At 23.9% G+C, this 22,282-nt stretch overlaps 1 protein-coding gene across 4 annotated transcripts in view; it reads right to left on the bottom strand.

Moving 5' to 3' along the window:
* LOC145260617 (sodium/potassium/calcium exchanger 4-like) overlaps positions 1-22,282 on the bottom strand; it is a 605,323-nt gene that overhangs the window by 104,405 nt on the left and 478,636 nt on the right. For all 4 annotated transcript variants that reach the window (XM_080118926.1, XM_080118928.1, XM_080118927.1 and 1 more), the window contains exons 8-9: positions 14,293-14,411; positions 968-1,100 (exon numbers count right to left, since the gene is read on the bottom strand). In XM_080118926.1, coding sequence (XP_079975052.1) covers positions 968-1,100; positions 14,293-14,411 — 252 coding nt within the window. The remainder of the gene's footprint in view (positions 1-967; positions 1,101-14,292; positions 14,412-22,282) is intronic.

The following is a 22,282-nucleotide window of genomic DNA, read 5'->3' as shown; positions in this document are numbered from 1 at the left end:
CACCAAAAGAATGTCAAGCTGACTGTTTGGTGGTCTGCGACTGATTTCATCTATTGCATCTTTTTTTTACATTTCAGGCAAAAACACTACGGCGGATAAGTACTTTCAACAAATAAAGACATGCACCAGAAACTTCGACAACGACAGAATTAGTCAACAGAAAAGGCCCAAATCTCCTCTAAGTTGAACGAATAGAGCTATGAAACTCTGCCTCATCCGCTATACTCTCCACATCTCTCACCTACTGACTACTACTTTTACAAGCATCTCGATAACATTGCAAGAAAAATGCTTCAACAGCCTTCAGCGACTTTATCACTGGCAAACATGTCTTGATTCAGATTGTGCTTTTCTCGATCAATAATTTTTTGTTTGAGCCGAGATATGTTCATCTGAATGTAAAAGTTAAAAACCGCAAGAACTTTCTTGTACACCTGATATATATATATATATATATATATATATATATATATGTATGTGTGTGTGTGTGTGTGTGTGTGTGTGTGTGTGTGTGTGTGCAGCTCACATTTCAATTCCTTTTGACGGATTGACTGTTGCTATTTCTTCTGATGAGTTAAGAGCAAAATAGATTCACTGATTGATATAATAATTAAGTGATTGATTTTGCGCTACGAAGCAGATACTGTCAAGAATTGTATAAGCCAACTGAATTAAAGGAATAAATTATAAGATGGTTAACATAAAGGATTTTGGAATATAACTTTTTGTCATTTATTATATATATATATATATATATATATGTATATATATGTGTGTGTGTGTGTGTGTGTGTGTCGGTGTGTGTGTCGGTGCATGTATATTTTTTCTAAAACTTAGAAATGAGTTGATGCAGAAAGAGATAATTTAAAATGATATGTCGAAATAAAATGTCGAAATAAAATGTCGAGATAAAATGAAAAAAAAAACAAAAAAACAAGCAAACAAAACGCATAAACGAACTACTTACGGAAGTCGATGTTGGATAATGTATTCATCCGCTGGTAATTCGATCGCAAGTGGTTCCTGCATTTTTGGTGGTGGCGGCGGGGCTGGTGCAGGCTCTCTGGAGTAAAGATCATCCTCGTCGTTGTTAAACATCTCTGAAATCGGAAGACATTTTTAGCAACACTCAGCATCCTTATAGTGTTTATTTATCAGCAACATTTTTATCGTAAATATTTAGCCACACACACACACACACACACACACACACACACACACACACACACACATATATATATATATATATATATATATATATATATATATATATATATAAGCATAGTGCTCTATTACAAGGAAAAATCCAAAAAAAGAGCGTATTATATAGGTTTTATTTACAGAAAGTTTAGATGAGGTAAGTTATCGGTACCGTCGGTTTCAAACTAGATAATTAGGGGCCCATATCAAGCTCTCTTATCCGCTGAAGAGAACTTGATATGGGTCCCTAATTATCAGGTTTGAAATCGACGGTACCGATGACTTATATGTAAATAAAACACAATATATATATATATATATATATATATATATATATATATATATATATATATATATATATATATATATATATATATATATATATATATATATATATATATATATATATATAGGTAGTAGTTTACTTGAAGTATTGTTGGTAAAGAAATATATAGAATTTTTTTTTTAAAGTCACAGACAATGCGGGGAAAGACCGGAATTATGAAAGTAAAGAAAGAAAAACAAACAAATGTAGACGGATATGCTTGAGTAGAGGAGTGTCTAGCCTTTATTCGTCTATCTTTCCTCACCTCAATGTATAATTATTTATAACCAAGTTGCTGGTATGTCCGGTGTATGTAAAGTCCGTGGGTGGTATGGAACTTTGATTAATTTCGAGAGAAAGGGACCTCTCTTTTTCAAAAGACAAAAGTGGATTCACTTATAATTTGAGGTGAGGAAAGATAGACGAATAAAGGCTAGACACTCCTCTACTCAAGCACACCCGTCTACATTTGTTTGTTTTTCTTTCTTTACTTTCATAATTCCGGTATTTCCCCGCATTGTCTTTGGCTTTAAAAAAAAATTATTTATATATATATATATATATATATATATATATATATATATATATATATATATATATATATATATATATATATATAATTTGTGTGTTTTAATCAGTCATGATCAAAGGTTTCACACTGAGCGATTCGTCAGATGATTCTTACACTCTAGGTGCTTTTTTACACGTTATCTACATAAAGCAGAGATGTTCAAACTGTGTTCGACCCATTTTACAAATCGCTTTACGTATGAAACCTATGGTCATGGCAGAGTAAAACACGTAATTCATTCAATTATAATAATCTTCTGCCCTAGGAGATATCAAGCATTTTATATCAGTGTAAATCCAAAAGTTTAAACAGATTTTAAAAGCCAGTGTTCATCCGTTAATGATATTTCAACAAATAATTTTAACAAAATATTTTATTACCGTAATGATATTTCAGCAAATAATTTTAACAAAATATTTTATTACCGTAATGATATTTCAGCAAATAATTTTAACAAAATATTTTATTATCGTAATGATATTTCAGCAAATAATTTTAACAAAATATTTTATTATTGTAATGATATTTCAACAAATAATTTTAACAAAATATTTTATTACCGTAATGATATTTCAGCAAATAATTTTAACAAAATATTTTATTATCGTAATGATATTTCAACAAATAATTTTAACAAAATATTTTATTATCATAATGATATTTCAACAAATAATTTTAACAAAATATTTTATTACCGTAATGATATTTCAGCAAATAATTTTAACAAAATATTTTATTACCATAATGATATTTCAACAAATAATTTTAACAAAATATTTTATTACCATAATGATATTTCAGCAAATAATTTTAACAAAATATTTTATTACCATAATGATATTTCAGCAAATAATTTTAACAAAATATTTTATTACCATAATGATATTTCAGCAAATAATTTTAACAAAATATTTTATTACCATAATGATATTTCAACAAATAATTTTAACAAAATATTTTATTATCATAATGATATTTCAGCAAATAATTTTAACAAAATATTTTATTACCATAATGATATTTCAGCAAATAATTTTAACAAAATATTTTATTACCATAATGATATTTCAGCAAATAATTTTAACAAAATATTTTATTATCGTAATGATATTTCAACAAATAATTTTAACAAAATATTTTATTATAATAATGATATTTCAGCAAATAATTTTAACAAAATATTTTATTACCATAATGATTTTTCAGCAAATAATTTTAACAAAATATTTTATTATCATAATGATATTTCAGCAAATAATTTTAACAAAATATTTTATTATCGTAATGATATTTCAGCAAATAATTTTAACAAAATATTTTATTACCATAATGATATTTCAGCAAATAATTTTAACAAAATATTTTATTACCATAATGATATTTCAGCAAATAATTTTAACAAAATATTTTATTACCATAATGATATTTCAGCAAATAATTTTAACAAAATATTTTATTATCATAATGATATTTCAACAAATAATTTTAACAAAATATTTTATTACCGTAATGATATTTCAACAAATAATTTTAACAAAATATTTTATTATCATAATGATATTTCAGCAAATAATTTTAACAAAATATTTTATCATAATGATATTTCAGCAAATAATTTAAACAAAATATTTTATTATCATAATGATATTTCAGCAAATAATTTAAACAAAATATTTTATTATCGTAATGATATTTCAACAAATAATTTTAACAAAATATTTTATTACCATAATGATATTTCAGCAAATAATTTTAACAAAATATTTTATCATAATGATATTTCAACAAATAATTTAAACAAAATATTTTATTATCATAATGATATTTCAGCAAATAATTTAAACAAAATATTTTATTATCGTAATGATATTTCAACAAATAATTTAAACAAAATATTTTATTATCATAATGATATTTCAGCAAATAATTTAAACAAAATATTTTATTATCATAATGATATTTCAACAAATAATTTTAACAAAATATTTTATTACCGTAATGATATTTCAACAAATAATTTTAACAAAATATTTTATTATCGTAATGATATTTCAACAAATAATTTTAACAAAATATTTTATTATCGTAATGATATTTCAACAAATAATTTTAACAAAATATTTTATTATCGTAATGATATTTCAACAAATAATTTTAACAAAATATTTTATTACCGTAATGATATTTCAACAAATAATTTTAACAAAATATTTTATTACCGTAATGATATTTCAACAAATAATTTTAACAAAATATTTTATTACCGTAATGATATTTCAACAAATAATTTTAACAAAATATTTTATTATCGTAATGATATTTCAACAAATAATTTTAACAAAATATTTTATTACCGTAATGATATTTCAACAAATAATTTTAACAAAATATTTTATTACCGTAATGATATTTCAACAAATAATTTTAACAAAATATTTTATTACCGTAATGATATTTCAACAAATAATTTTAACAAAATATTTTATTATCGTAATGATATTTCAACAAATAATTTTAACAAAATATTTTATTATCGTAATGATATTTCAACAAATAATTTTAACAAAATATTTTATTATCGTAATGATATTTCAACAAATAATTTTAACAAAATATTTTATTACCGTAATGATATTTCAACAAATAATTTTAACAAAATATTTTATTACCGTAATGATATTTCAACAAATAATTTTAACAAAATATTTTATCATAATGATATTTCAACAAATAATTTAAACAAAATATTTTATTATCATAATGATATTTCAGCAAATAATTTAAACAAAATATTTTATTATCATAATGATATTTCAGCAAATAATTTTAACAAAATATTTTATTACCGTAATGATATTTCAACAAATAATTTTAACAAAATATTTTATTATCGTAATGATATTTCAACAAATAATTTTAACAAAATATTTTATTATCGTAATGATATTTCAACAAATAATTTTAACAAAATATTTTATTATCGTAATGATATTTCAACAAATAATTTTAACAAAATATTTTATTATCGTAATGATATTTCAACAAATAATTTTAACAAAATATTTTATTATCGTAATGATATTTCAACAAATAATTTTAACAAAATATTTTATTATCGTAATGATATTTCAACAAATAATTTTAACAAAATATTTTTTACCATAATGATATTTCAGCAAATAATTTTAACAAAATATTTTATTACCGTAATGATATTTCAGCAAATGATTTTAACAAAATATTTTATTACCGTAATGATATTTCAGCAAATAATTTTAACAAAATATTTTATTACCGTAATGATATTTCAGCAAATAATTTTAACAAAATATTTTATTATCGTAATGATATTTCAACAAATAATTTTAACAAAATATTTTATTATCGTAATGATATTTCAACAAATAATTTTAACAAAATATTTTATTACCGTAATGATATTTCAACAAATAATTTTAACAAAATATTTTATTACCGTAATGATATTTCAGCAAATAATTTTAACAAAATATTTTTTATCATAATGATATTTCAGCAAATAATTTTAACAAAATATTTTATTACCGTAATGATATTTCAGCAAATAATTTTAACAAAATATTTTATTATCGTAATGATATTTCAGCAAATAATTTTAACAAAATATTTTATTATCGTAATGATATTTCAGCAAATAATTTTAACAAAATATTTTATCATAATGATATTTCAGCAAATAATTTAAACAAAATATTTTATTATCGTAATGATATTTCAACAAATAATTTTAACAAAATATTTTATTATCGTAATGATATTTCAACAAATAATTTTAACAAAATATTTTATTATCGTAATGATATTTCAACAAATAATTTTAACAAAATATTTTATTACCGTAATGATATTTCAACAAATAATTTTAACAAAATATTTTATTACCGTAATGATATTTCAACAAATAATTTTAACAAAATATTTTATTACCGTAATGATATTTCAACAAATAATTTTAACAAAATATTTTATTATCGTAATGATATTTCAACAAATAATTTTAACAAAATATTTTATTATCGTAATGATATTTCAACAAATAATTTTAACAAAATATTTTATTATCGTAATGATATTTCAACAAATAATTTTAACAAAATATTTTATTACCGTAATGATATTTCAACAAATAATTTTAACAAAATATTTTATTACCGTAATGATATTTCAACAAATAATTTTAACAAAATATTTTATCATAATGATATTTCAACAAATAATTTAAACAAAATATTTTATTATCATAATGATATTTCAGCAAATAATTTAAACAAAATATTTTATTATCATAATGATATTTCAGCAAATAATTTTAACAAAATATTTTATTACCGTAATGATATTTCAACAAATAATTTTAACAAAATATTTTATTATCGTAATGATATTTCAACAAATAATTTTAACAAAATATTTTATTATCGTAATGATATTTCAACAAATAATTTTAACAAAATATTTTATTATCGTAATGATATTTCAACAAATAATTTTAACAAAATATTTTATTATCGTAATGATATTTCAACAAATAATTTTAACAAAATATTTTATTATCGTAATGATATTTCAACAAATAATTTTAACAAAATATTTTATTATCGTAATGATATTTCAACAAATAATTTTAACAAAATATTTTATTATCGTAATGATATTTCAACAAATAATTTTAACAAAATATTTTATTATCGTAATGATATTTCAACAAATAATTTTAACAAAATATTTTATTATCGTAATGATATTTCAACAAATAATTTTAACAAAATATTTTATTTTCGTAATGATTTTTCAACAAATAATTTTAACAAAATATTTTATTATCGTAATGATATTTCAACAAATAATTTTAACAAAATATTTTTTACCATAATGATATTTCAGCAAATAATTTTAACAAAATATTTTATTACCGTAATGATATTTCAGCAAATGATTTTAACAAAATATTTTATTACCGTAATGATATTTCAGCAAATAATTTTAACAAAATATTTTATTACCGTAATGATATTTCAGCAAATAATTTTAACAAAATATTTTATTATCGTAATGATATTTCAACAAATAATTTTAACAAAATATTTTATTATCGTAATGATATTTCAACAAATAATTTTAACAAAATATTTTATTACCGTAATGATATTTCAACAAATAATTTTAACAAAATATTTTATTACCGTAATGATATTTCAGCAAATAATTTTAACAAAATATTTTTTATCATAATGATATTTCAGCAAATAATTTTAACAAAATATTTTATTACCGTAATGATATTTCAGCAAATAATTTTAACAAAATATTTTATTATCGTAATGATATTTCAGCAAATAATTTTAACAAAATATTTTATTATCGTAATGATATTTCAGCAAATAATTTTAACAAAATATTTTATCATAATGATATTTCAGCAAATAATTTAAACAAAATATTTTATTATCGTAATGATATTTCAACAAATAATTTTAACAAAATATTTTATTATCGTAATGATATTTCAACAAATAATTTTAACAAAATATTTTATTATCGTAATGATATTTCAACAAATAATTTTAACAAAATATTTTATTACCGTAATGATATTTCAACAAATAATTTTAACAAAATATTTTATTACCGTAATGATATTTCAACAAATAATTTTAACAAAATATTTTATCATAATGATATTTCAACAAATAATTTAAACAAAATATTTTATTATCATAATGATATTTCAGCAAATAATTTAAACAAAATATTTTATTATCATAATGATATTTCAACAAATAATTTTAACAAAATATTTTATTTTCGTAATGATATTTCAACAAATAATTTTAACAAAATATTTTATTACCGTAATGATATTTCAACAAATAATTTTAACAAAATATTTTATTACCGTAATGATATTTCAACAAATAATTTTAACAAAATATTTTATTATCGTAATGATATTTCAACAAATAATTTTAACAAAATATTTTATTATCGTAATGATATTTCAACAAATAATTTTAACAAAATATTTCATTACCGTAATGATATTTCAACAAATAATTTTAACAAAATATTTTATTACCGTAATGATATTTCAACAAATAATTTTAACAAAATATTTTATTACCGTAATGATATTTCAACAAATAATTTTAACAAAATATTTTATTATCGTAATGATATTTCAACAAATAATTTTAACAAAATATTTTATTACCGTAATGATATTTCAACAAATAATTTTAACAAAATATTTTATTACCGTAATGATATTTCAACAAATAATTTTAACAAAATATTTTATTACCGTAATGATATTTCAACAAATAATTTTAACAAAATATTTTATTATCGTAATGATATTTCAACAAATAATTTTAACAAAATATTTTATTATCGTAATGATATTTCAACAAATAATTTTAACAAAATATTTTATTATCGTAATGATATTTCAACAAATAATTTTAACAAAATATTTTATTACCGTAATGATATTTCAACAAATAATTTTAACAAAATATTTTATTACCGTAATGATATTTCAACAAATAATTTTAACAAAATATTTTATCATAATGATATTTCAACAAATAATTTAAACAAAATATTTTATTATCATAATGATATTTCAGCAAATAATTTAAACAAAATATTTTATTATCATAATGATATTTCAGCAAATAATTTTAACAAAATATTTTATTACCGTAATGATATTTCAGCAAATGATTTTAACAAAATATTTTATTACCGTAATGATATTTCAGCAAATAATTTTAACAAAATATTTTATTACCGTAATGATATTTCAGCAAATAATTTTAACAAAATATTTTATTATCGTAATGATATTTCAACAAATAATTTTAACAAAATATTTTATTATCGTAATGATATTTCAACAAATAATTTTAACAAAATATTTTATTACCGTAATGATATTTCAACAAATAATTTTAACAAAATATTTTATTACCGTAATGATATTTCAGCAAATAATTTTAACAAAATATTTTTTATCATAATGATATTTCAGCAAATAATTTTAACAAAATATTTTATTACCGTAATGATATTTCAGCAAATAATTTTAACAAAATATTTTATTATCGTAATGATATTTCAGCAAATAATTTTAACAAAATATTTTATTATCGTAATGATATTTCAGCAAATAATTTTAACAAAATATTTTATCATAATGATATTTCAGCAAATAATTTAAACAAAATATTTTATTATCGTAATGATATTTCAACAAATAATTTTAACAAAATATTTTATTATCGTAATGATATTTCAACAAATAATTTTAACAAAATATTTTATTATCGTAATGATATTTCAGCAAATAATTTTAACAAAATATTTTATCATAATGATATTTCAGCAAATAATTTTAACAAAATATTTTATTATCGTAATGATATTTCAGCAAATAATTTTAACAAAATATTTTATTATCGTAATGATATTTCAACAAATAATTTTAACAAAATATTTTATTATCGTAATGATATTTCAGCAAATGATTTTAACAAAATATTTTATTACCGTAATGATATTTCAGCAAATAATTTTAACAAAATATTTTATTACCGTAATGATATTTCACCAAATAATTTTAACAAAATATTTTATTATCGTAATGATATTTCAACAAATAATTTTAACAAAATATTTTATTATCGTAATGATATTTCAACAAATAATTTTAACAAAATATTTTATTACCATAATGATATTTCAGCAAATAATTTTAACAAAATATTTTATTACCGTAATGATATTTCAGCAAATAATTTTAACAAAATATTTTATTATCGTAATGATATTTCAACAAATAATTTTAACAAAATATTTTATTATCGTAATGATATTTCAACAAATAATTTTAACAAAATATTTTATTATCGTAATGATATTTCAACAAATAATTTTAACAAAATATTTTATTACCGTAATGATATTTCAGCAAATAATTTTAACAAAATATTTTATTATCGTAATGATATTTCAACAAATAATTTTAACAAAATATTTTATTATCGTAATGATATTTCAGCAAATAATTTTAACAAAATATTTTATTATCGTAATGATATTTCAGCAAATAATTTTAACAAAATATTTTACCATAATGATATTTCAGCAAATAATTTTAACAAAATATTTTATCATAATGATATTTCAGCAAATAATTTTAACAAAATATTTTATTATCGTAATGATATTTCAGCAAATAATTTTAACAAAATATTTTATTACCATAATGATATTTCAGCAAATAATTTTAACAAAATATTTTATTATCGTAATGATATTTCAACAAATAATTTTAACAAAATATTTTATTATCGTAATGATATTTCAACAAATAATTTTAACAAAATATTTTATTACCGTAATGATATTTCAACAAATAATTTTAACAAAATATTTTATTATCGTAATGATATTTCAACAAATAATTTTAACAAAATATTTTATTACCGTAATGATATTTCAACAAATAATTTTAACAAAATATTTTATTATCGTAATGATATTTCAACAAATAATTTTAACAAAATATTTTATTACCGTAATGATATTTCAACAAATATTTTTAACAAAATATTTTATTATCGTAATGATATTTCAACAAATAATTTTAACAAAATATTTTATTATCGTAATGATATTTCAACAAATAATTTTAACAAAATATTTTATTACCGTAATGATATTTCAACAAATAATTTTAACAAAATATTTTATTATCGTAATGATATTTCAACAAATAATTTTAACAAAATATTTTATTATCGTAATGATATTTCAACAAATAATTTTAACAAAATATTTTATTATCGTAATGATATTTCAACAAATAATTTTAACAAAATATTTTATTATCGTAATGATATTTCAACAAATAATTTTAACAAAATATTTTATTATCGTAATGATATTTCAACAAATAATTTTAACAAAATATTTTATTATCGTAATGATATTTCAACAAATAATTTTAACAAAATATTTTTTACCATAATGATATTTCAGCAAATAATTTTAACAAAATATTTTATTACCGTAATGATATTTCAGCAAATGATTTTAACAAAATATTTTATTACCGTAATGATATTTCAGCAAATAATTTTAACAAAATATTTTATTACCGTAATGATATTTCAGCAAATAATTTTAACAAAATATTTTATTATCGTAATGATATTTCAACAAATAATTTTAACAAAATATTTTATTATCGTAATGATATTTCAACAAATAATTTTAACAAAATATTTTATTACCGTAATGATATTTCAACAAATAATTTTAACAAAATATTTTATTACCGTAATGATATTTCAGCAAATAATTTTAACAAAATATTTTTCATCATAATGATATTTCAGCAAATAATTTTAACAAAATATTTTATTACCGTAATGATATTTCAGCAAATAATTTTAACAAAATATTTTATTATCGTAATGATATTTCAACAAATAATTTTAACAAAATATTTTATTATCGTAATGATATTTCAGCAAATAATTTTAACAAAATATTTTATCATAATGATATTTCAGCAAATAATTTTAACAAAATATTTTATTATCGTAATGATATTTCAGCAAATAATTTTAACAAAATATTTTATTATCGTAATGATATTTCAACAAATAATTTTAACAAAATATTTTATTATCGTAATGATATTTCAGCAAATAATTTTAACAAAATATTTTATCATAATGATATTTCAGCAAATAATTTTAACAAAATATTTTATTATCGTAATGATATTTCAGCAAATAATTTTAACAAAATATTTTATCATAATGATATTTCAGCAAATAATTTTAACAAAATATTTTATTACCGTAATGATATTTCAACAAATAATTTTAACAAAATATTTTTTACCATAATGATATTTCAGCAAATAATTTTAACAAAATATTTTATTATCGTAATGATATTTCAGCAAATAATTTTAACAAAATATTTTATTATCGTAATGATATTTCAGCAAATAATTTTAACAAAATATTTTATTACCGTAATGATATTTCAGCAAATAATTTTAACAAAATATTTTATTACCGTAATGATATTTCAGCAAATAATTTTAACAAAATATTTTATTACCGTAATGATAGGTCAGCAAATAATTTTAACAAAATATTTTATTACCGTAATGATATTTCAACAAATAATTTTAACAAAATATTTTTTATCATAATGATATTTCAGCAAATAATTTTAACAAAATATTTTATTATCGTAATGATATTTCAGCAAATAATTTTAACAAAATATTTTATTACCGTAATGATATTTCAACAAATAATTTTAACAAAATATTTTTTACCATAATGATATTTCAGCAAATAATTTAAACAAAATATTTTATTATCGTAATGATATTTCAGCAAATAATTTTAACAAAATATTTTATTATCGTAATGATATTTCAGCAAATAATTTTAACAAAATATTTTATTACCATAATGATATTTCAGCAAATAATTTTAACAAAATATTTTATTATCGTAATGATATTTCAGCAAATAATTTTAACAAAATATTTTATTACCGTAATGATATTTCAACAAATAATTTTAACAAAATATTTTTTATCATAATGATATTTCAGCAAATAATTTTAACAAAATATTTTATTATCGTAATGATATTTCAGCAAATAATTTTAACAAAATATTTTTTACCGTAATGATATTTCAGCAAATAATTTTAACAAAATATTTTATTATCGCAATGATATTTCAGCAAATAATTTTAACAAAATATTTTATTACCGTAATGATATTTCAACAAATAATTTTAACAAAATATTTTTTATCATAATGATATTTCAGCTAATAATTTTAATAAAATATTTTATTATCGTAATGATATTTCAGCAAATAATTTTAACAAAATATTTTTTATCATAATGATATTTCAGCAAATAATTTTAACAAAATATTTTATTATCGTAATGATATTTCAGCAAATAATTTTAACAAAATATTTTATTACCGTAATGATATTTCAGCAAATAATTTTAACAAAATATTTTATTACCGTAATGATATTTCAACAAATAATTTTAACAAAATATTTTATTATCGTAATGATATTTCAACAAATAATTTTAACAAAATATTTTATTATCGTAATGATATTTCAGCAAATAATTTTAACAAAATATTTTATTATCGTAATGATATTTCAGCAAATAATTTTAACAAAATATTTTATTATCGTAATGATATTTCAACAAATAATTTTAACAAAATATTTTATTATCGTAATGATATTTCAACAAATAATTTTAACAAAATATTTTTTATCATAATGATATTTCAACAAATAATTTTAACAAAATATTTTATTACCATAATGATATTTCAACAAATAATTTTAACAAAATATTTTATTACCGTAATGATATTTCAGCAAATAATTTTAACAAAATATTTTTTTATCGTAATGATATTTCAGCAAATAATTTTAACAAAATATTTTTTTACCATAATGATATTTCAACAAATAATTTTAACAAAATATTTTATTATCGTAATGATATTTCAGCAAATAATTTTAACAAAATATTTTATTATCGTAATGATATTTCAACAAATAATTTTAACAAAATATTTTATTATCGTAATGATATTTCAACAAATAATTTTAACAAAATATTTTATTACCATAATGATATTTCAACAAATAATTTTAACAAAATATTTTTTTACCATAATGATATTTCAACAAATAATTTTAACAAAATATTTTTTTATCGTAATGATATTTCAACAAATAATTTTAACAAAATATTTTATTATCGTAATGATATTTCAACAAATAATTTTAACAAAATATTTTTTATCGTAATGATATTTCAACAAATAAATTTAACAAAATATTTTATTATCGTAATGATATTTCAACAAATAATTTTAACAAAATATTTTTTTATCGTAATGATATTTCAACAAATAATTTTAACAAAATATTTTATTATCGTAATGATATTTCAACAAATAATTTTAACAAAATATTTTATTATCGTAATGATATTTCAACAAATAATTTTAACAAAATATTTTATCATAATGATATTTTAGCAAATGATTTTAACAAAATATTTCATTACCATAATCTCCAAATCCTTTTCCAAGGTTTTTCATCGCTGTCCCGTTGGCGTGGAGCAGTTCGGTACTCTCACCCCGACGGAGTTTGGAGACCACGAATGACTGCACTGATGTATTGAATCTGCAAAAAGCAAACAACAGAAAAAAAAAAGAATTGATTGCGAACTGGTAATTTTATAAACAGCAAAGGATGTGAAAACAAATGAAATTCAAATAACGTCTCTAGTTTATAATATGATACCAGAAACAGAGGTTTAGCACAGTCAATACCTTGGCAGATACAAAACAAGAATAAAAAAGCATTGGAAATGCAAAAGGATATAGGGATGGTATGCCAAAAAGTATACAAACAAGATAGCTATGAATGGCTAGGCACATGGAAATAGAATTGCATCCAAAGTATAGCCCTATAGCTTTTCTCCAATCTTCATTCCGTGCCATCATTACGGTTGTAAAAAGCTATAGGGCTATACTTTGGATGCAATTCTATTTCCATGTGCCTAGCCATTCATAGCTATCTTGTTTGTATACTTTTTGGCATACCATCCCTATATCCTTTTGCATTTCCAATGCTTTTTTATTCTTGTTAATTAGTATTTTTACTTACAGTCTTATTTTTAAACTTACATTCATGATAGTATTGTCTTTTTTAGGAGGCGGCTCATTGCCGCCTCCATTAGTAGCAGGTCGCTTCCTGCTGGGTTTTAGGTCTTTGGGTTTTGGGCCTTAAGAGTTGCCTCTTGGTCCTCCATCGGTTCTATATTACATAGAGAGTGCTACCGCCTCTCTGATAAAACAGTTAGAGTATTATAAAGTTCTAAAATGTTCATACCTTTACTATTAAATTTTTCTTGGTTCATTCTTTGGCGTTTTGGCAAAGATTTGGCAGTTCTTGATATTTATATTTATAATAGTTTGTGCATGAGGCAGCTTTTCCCCCTTTGGGATCCCTGTTATACCGTGCTTTTGAGTCAGCACGTGAGGCAGCCTTCTTTTTTTCTGGTTCTTTGTTATAAAGAGCACGTGGGGCAACTTTTTTCCCCTCGGAATCCCTGTTATACCGTGCTTTTGAGTCAGCACGTGAGGCAGCCTTCTTTTTTTCTGGTTCTTTGTTATAAAGAGCACGTGAGGCAGTTTTTTCCCCTCGGGATCCCTCTTATACCGTGCTTTTGAGTCAGCACGTGAGGCAGCCTTCTTTGCCTCAGGATTTGCATGATACTAAATTTTTATCATTTCAGCATTTTTCTGATAGTATTCTTTTTGCTCAGATAATACCTTGACTTGTTTTTTTCATAGTCTATATTTCTCTGAGCTTTTTTACTACGTGCTGACTTTGGCATTTTTTATTAAATGTAAACATATAACACTTATGTGTATCTTACTATAATATCACTTATCTTATAGCAAGACAACTCTCGTAGAATTGAGATACTGCCCCGTCACCAATAGTTAAAGTGTGGAACGGTATATACACCAATAGTGTAGTTGTTATCTTTATATGAAGTCCTAATCAGTGACAGTGTGAGGTTACTTGGTTAATTTATTGTACTTTATTTTAGAAAACTTACTTGTTTTTATTAGTAGATTGTGTATAGTAGCCATAATATCTAGTTTTTTTTGTGGCTAGGGCTTGGATTTTGATTCTTTTTGGTCAGCTTCCAGTGAGTTCTTAGAAGATGACTTTCTTGCAGTTTCTTTTGCGGTTAATTTAACTTATTTCCTTTGGCGTTTGGTGAGTTCTTAGAAGAACTGGTCTGATCTACTTTTCTTAGCGAGCGAAGAGATTCAGCTGCATTTAACAATGGTTGCTATAGTGTATTTTTGCGCATGCGTGAGAATTTCAAGTTTCCTCCTTATTTTTCAATAGTTTGACAGTAGTCATGTGTCTTTCTGCCAAGAGCGACAGACGTCAGTGTTAGCCGTGATCGTCTAGAGGTTAGGACCCAACGTTGTGGCCGTGCTAACCTAGGTTCGAATCCTGGTCACAGCATTGACATTTTGTACATATTTTACAGTCCAAAATCTGAAGAATTATTTGTTTTTATAACATTGTTTTTTGACGTCGTACTTGCTGATAGGTTACTCTTATAACAATTTTGATCAACTGAGATAAAGATTTCGTGGTTTCAATAACGCTGTTGGGTTACTGTTTAAAGAAAAAACCTTAACGTTCACCTCAAATATTCAGCGTCCAAGAAATATAGGCCACTGGCAAACTGGAACGTCTGTGAGCATCCGGTGTATTATTTGGAGCTGTCCCTTTTGAGAGAAGTTCCGTGTTCGAAGTGGTCTGTCTACATTGGGTATATAGTGTTTAAAACTTGTTATTACACGTAATCTTATTTAATTATGGAGTTAGCTAAAAAGCGATGGGTCACTGCACTTCTCCGTGTAAAGAGCAGTCGATTGATGCTTGAACTGTTGTCAGAGACCGTTCGTACACCGAGATACATCGTCTCAAAAGAAAGAAGAAAGCAGAAGAAGAAAGAAGAAAGAAGAAAGAAGAACAATTGGCCATTTTTGTACCCCTTTTTTTTTGCTCTCTTTTGACATTTTAACCGACGTTCTGACACTCGCTGGATTCGTAAGACGCTTCTCTGTAAGAATATGTACTTTTTGAAACTTATAAGTTGATTTTAGTTGAGATTTGGATAGTTTTGTTTTGTAGGCGTATATAGGCGTGTACGGGCCATCCCTATATAGAGAGTGCTACCGCCTCTCTGATACTGTTGCAGTGGCAAGGTCGTCGGGTGGGCCATATATGTCGCATATCAGATTCACGACTTCTAAAGCAGCTCCTTTGCAGCGAAATTTCAAAGAAAAAAGAACCGTAGGAGGACAGCGGAAATGGTTCAACAAATTATTAGAAATGAGAGAGCAGTCAGCACCTCTGGTACAGAATCGCCCCACATCTGCTTAACATGCGGAGATACTTCAGAGCTTGGGACAACTGCATGATCACTGTCACCTCCACAAACGATGGACGATCATCATCATCGTCATCATCAAATTTATTGTGTTTATAATCATTTCAGACATTCACTAATAAAAAAAAAAACTATTCTGATTCATTAGATCAAAATTTTTTTATTTTTTTTAGATAAGGCTTAATAATTTGGAGTTTTTGGATTATCCAACTACTGTTCTCAGTTGGAATGTTATTCTCACAACATTTTAGGCCGATGTAACCACTGAACTTGTGTTGTGTGAACAGGTGTTTCCGTCGAACTCGGGAATCTTCATGGGATTTCGAACGAAATCCTTTATTTAATCTACGAGGATAACATGCTCTTGTTCCGCCAACCACGATCGGATAAAAGCCACGAGTATTTGCATAACAGATAAAGTAACATTGATCGTTCGCGTAACGTTTCGGCCGATATAATCTCCGATCTTCTCCAGATGTATTTTGCCAAACTCAGGAATCTTTTTGGCGAACTTGGTAATCTGCACAACATTTCGAATGGAACCGTTTCTCTAATCCACGGGGATAGGTAGCATGCTCTCGTTGGGTCAGTCATGACCGGTTAGAAATCCTAATTAATTCGTAATTGTATTCTTACTATCGCCCGTGCTAAGGATTGAACCTTCAATCTTCAGGTGTTACAGATAAAATACTAAGTAACATTTAGTTCCAATAAACGAAGTCGACTATTATGATGAATAAAAATGCAGTATAGTACACAAGGAAAAAAATGGGTCAAACAAACAAACAAACAAACAAACAAACAAACAAGCGAACAAAACTGTTACGAAACGATGGAAAATGTAATATTCTATCGAAACAGTTTTAAACTCTTGAAAATTATTTGTAAGTTTTGTTATTTCTAAATTTGTTTCACTTAGTTAATTTTTTACTAGGGGGGGGTCATCGCTTATTAAGACCGAAATGCCACTCGAGGATAAAGGTTAATGAGTGTCAGATGGTCGATGGGACATAGAAATGATCAGAAGGGATGTGACAACAGCATATTCTTTTCACTGTTTTGACTCTCGAATGTGTATTCCTCGATATCTTATATGTTTTTATATAGAGTGATGCGGTTCACGGTTGATTAACTGTGTCGTGCTGTGTCGGTTATATACGTGACAGTCAAAGCAAAGGAAAGACTATGCAGTTGTCACAGCCGTAATAATCTTCTTTTTTTCTTCTGTTTTTAATCAATTTTCACCCCAAACAAGGCACAGTGCCACTTTGAAGTAGGGGCTACTATCGGGGATATAAGTTGCGGGGGTATTATGAAGGGAGATGCGTAGCAAGATGTTTGTTCACATTACACTTGAACTTCTGCATATCAGTACAGTTGGGGAAGCAGAATCCCGGAAGGGAGTTCCAAAGTCTAGCAGTTCTGGGGAAGAAACTATTGGAGTAGAAGGCTTTCTTACACCTACGGATCTCTGCTGTGAAGGAGTGGGACTTACTGATCAGTAATGGTCGAAATTTGGTAGGGTGTGATTATTTAACAGAACAACCCAACAAAAACTTATTTACATTAGACTTGAAAACGATCATGTTATAGTATTCCAGGAAGCATTCTTGCGGTATTGTGCTGTAGATACGGACCGTTTTATGCAATAAAATTTGCTCGTGGAATTTTCATTTAGTTTTAGACACGGATGTGCAGTAAAGAAAATTCTTCATAATGATTGTCATTTCTTCATTTAAAAATGGCGGTCCTTTAATTTGGAGGTGGTCATTTATTTCACGCCTTAAAAATAATTAAAGTAAAGCTTACCCTAATCCGGCTGAAAACCACACCAGGCATATATTGCATCCCTCTGCCTGTTCTACAAGTATTTTAATGGTGAACGCTCTGACGAACTGCAAGCACTTTTTCCCCCTCGACGTAAATACCCTCGACAAACAGCTAAATCCCACCCCTACACAATAGAGATCCCTAGATGTAAGAAAGCTTTCTAATCTAGGAGTTTCTTCCTCAGAACCGCTAGACTTTGGAATTCCCTTCCGGGTCCCTGCTTCCCCAACCGTACTGACATGCAGAAGTTCAAGTGTAACGTCAACCGACATCTTGCTGCCCAACTCTCTACATAGTACCCCTGTAGCTTATGTCCCTCATAGTAGCCCCCTATACCAAAGTGGAAATGTGCCTTGTTTGGAGTGAAAATCTACCCCCGTCAAAAAGAAGACAACCTTTTGAACATAAATTTATGTATTTTACGTTTGAAATAAGTGACTGCTTTAAAAAGAAAATTCGACCACCATTTTGTTGGGGGAACTTGATTAAGTAAAAATAATGACACGACTAGTTTGGAAAAGTTTTAATAAAAGTCTATAGAATTTTACATTTTTTAATCGATTTATAAGAGTTATCTATCTATCTATCTATCTATCTATCTATCTATCTGTCTGTCTTTCTGTCTATCTATCTATCTATCTATCTATCTGTGTGTGTGTGTGTGTGTGGCTTCCTTCAATCTTGACAGACTATGGATACCCACTGTAAGGGTTCCTGCGCGTGAAATGTATCTATCTATCTATCTATCTATCTATCTATCTATTGCATAAAAGGGACTGTGTCTCAGTGTGTGAGTTTGTTCCCTATAAACTCCTAAAAGGCTGTGTTGAATTTTTGAAATTTCACACAAATATACTTTATGTGCCTGGTAGTGTCCTTTGATAGGTTTATATCGGAATGTCTTCGATAAGTATCGATAATCGATAATCGAAATACTCCAGTGAAAGAAGGAACAGGTGATTTTGACATAAGTTAACATCACAAGTGCATTCGACAAGTTTTATTAACACATAAGCAGAAAGGCTTGAAATATAAAAATCAACAGGAGGTTCTTTGATATGACCAGGTCGCGTTTAAATTAATGTTTCTGTTAAGAACACAACCGAACCATGATACTTGACTTTTGCTTTTTAAACTTAAATTCAATCCATTATTTATCTATATATTAATACGATAGCGTGTGTGTTATTTTCTGTGTCACGCTTACATCCGGGTCGTTTAATTGTTATCTACTTCCATTTCTTGTCGGGAATAATTTTATCAAGAATTTTTTGATAAGTTTTTGTTTCGGTTTCGATTATGGCTGTATGCCTTTCGAACCAAACATTCTTGATATATCGGATTACTGATTTCTCCCTTGGATCACTACTCCTCCGACCTGGCAGGAATATCCCGGAAAATATTGAACTCATTCTGATAATGGACTGCCCAGGTTGTATAAAATCCTTTTTTCTATGACTCTTATTCACCATTCAAATAACATTTTCAATAATTTGTGCTGAAAAGCAAAATATTTGTTTGTTCATAGCTGAACATTTTGATAACATTTTCAATATATGTGCTGAAAATAAATATAATTCTTCTCTATATATTCTTTGTTTCAAACAAGGAATTCTTAACTTGAATATATGTGTATATATTTTGATTTACAGCATTTAACTTTAATCATTCAACTTATATCTAGTTTAATAAAGCAGATAATCACAAAGAGTCACAAGGGAACTTCTCCGGCTTCTTTAATTAAAAAACTTAAATCTAAGAATATTCGCTTCTCAATTAATTAGAGTATTATATGTAAATTGCAATCTTACACACCTGGATCTAAATATTGTAACCTCTGCCTTTCTGAGGCAGTTAGGATAATAACGTCTCCTCAGTCCAAAAATGTAATCAATACAAAGAGTGAGCTTATTTTCCAATGCAAACATAGGGCAAAATACAAGTATTGCAATTTGAAATTACATAGTCACTCTGTTAAAATTTAAAATATAAATACGTTGGGATTTTTTTTACTATACATTCTTATTATTGTAGTTTTTCAACTCATTCTACCGGACTTTATCCTTTTGTCTTACCTAGTTTTTGCATATATTTTGAGAATTATAGAAATAACCAATACTGATATCGGCTGTTATTATATTATTTTTTGTTTTTACATATTAAGATGAATAATACTCCTAAATTATACATATTTCTCTGTATGTGTATATTTTTATATTTATGTATGTATTTATTTATTTGGATATATATATATATGTATGCATATGTATGTATGTGTATATGGATGTGTACATGTATGTGTATATGTATGTCGATATGCATATATGTATATATATATGTATGTATATATATGTGTGTGTATGTATGTATATATGTATGTATATAACCATAACCATAAAATTATATATATATATATTATATATTTATTTTATACATACATATATATATATATATAATTATTTATTTATTTATTTATTTTACTATAATAATTAAATACCTACAGACACTAGTGTTTCATCCTTTCGGGATTCTTCAGTGCAGGGTGTCACGATTACTACCAGTCGAACGATTCGAACCCCGCGACACGAGACATCTCTGGCTCGATTATCAGAGGCCGTATCCATTCGGCTACCATTAACCGTGTGAGATAGCGTTGAATTTTAAACATTTTAATTTAAATGTTCATTAGGTCAGACAGACAGTGATCAAATCGTTATACGATGATCTACGCATAAGAGCTAAATTGACCGACTTTTAATTCAACTGAAAGTGCTCAACGATAAGAAACGAATTTCTTAAAGGGGCTGTCATAATTATTTATTTTTTTTTTTTTACTATAATAATTAAATATATATATATATATATATATATATATATTAGTAGTAGTGGTGGTGGTGAGGTGTAGGGGTGGTAGCAGTTTTAGCATTTGTTATAATCTGTATACGTGTATATAATTATCCTTATGTGTGTCTAGGTATATGTATCTATATATATATTTATATATGTATATATATATACATATATATATGAAGTTTTTTATGTTATTTATTTTTATTATTATGTCGATTTAGATGTTTTTTGTATATAGATTTATATATGTATATATATGTATATATGTGTGTATTGATGTGTTTATATATATGTATTTGTATGTTTATGGGCGTACTTATGTATGCATAAATGTGTGTAAGTACGTGTATGTATGCATATATGTATAAGTATTATGTGTGTATGA

Source organism: Euprymna scolopes, chromosome 36 (assembly GCF_053919585.1).
Source record: "Euprymna scolopes isolate OS-2025 chromosome 36, ASM5391958v1, whole genome shotgun sequence".
In the NCBI taxonomy this organism is placed as follows: Eukaryota; Metazoa; Mollusca; class Cephalopoda; order Sepiida; family Sepiolidae; genus Euprymna; species Euprymna scolopes.
The sequence above is the reverse complement of the archived record's forward strand: the minus strand, read 5'-3'. Positions and strand labels throughout refer to the sequence as shown.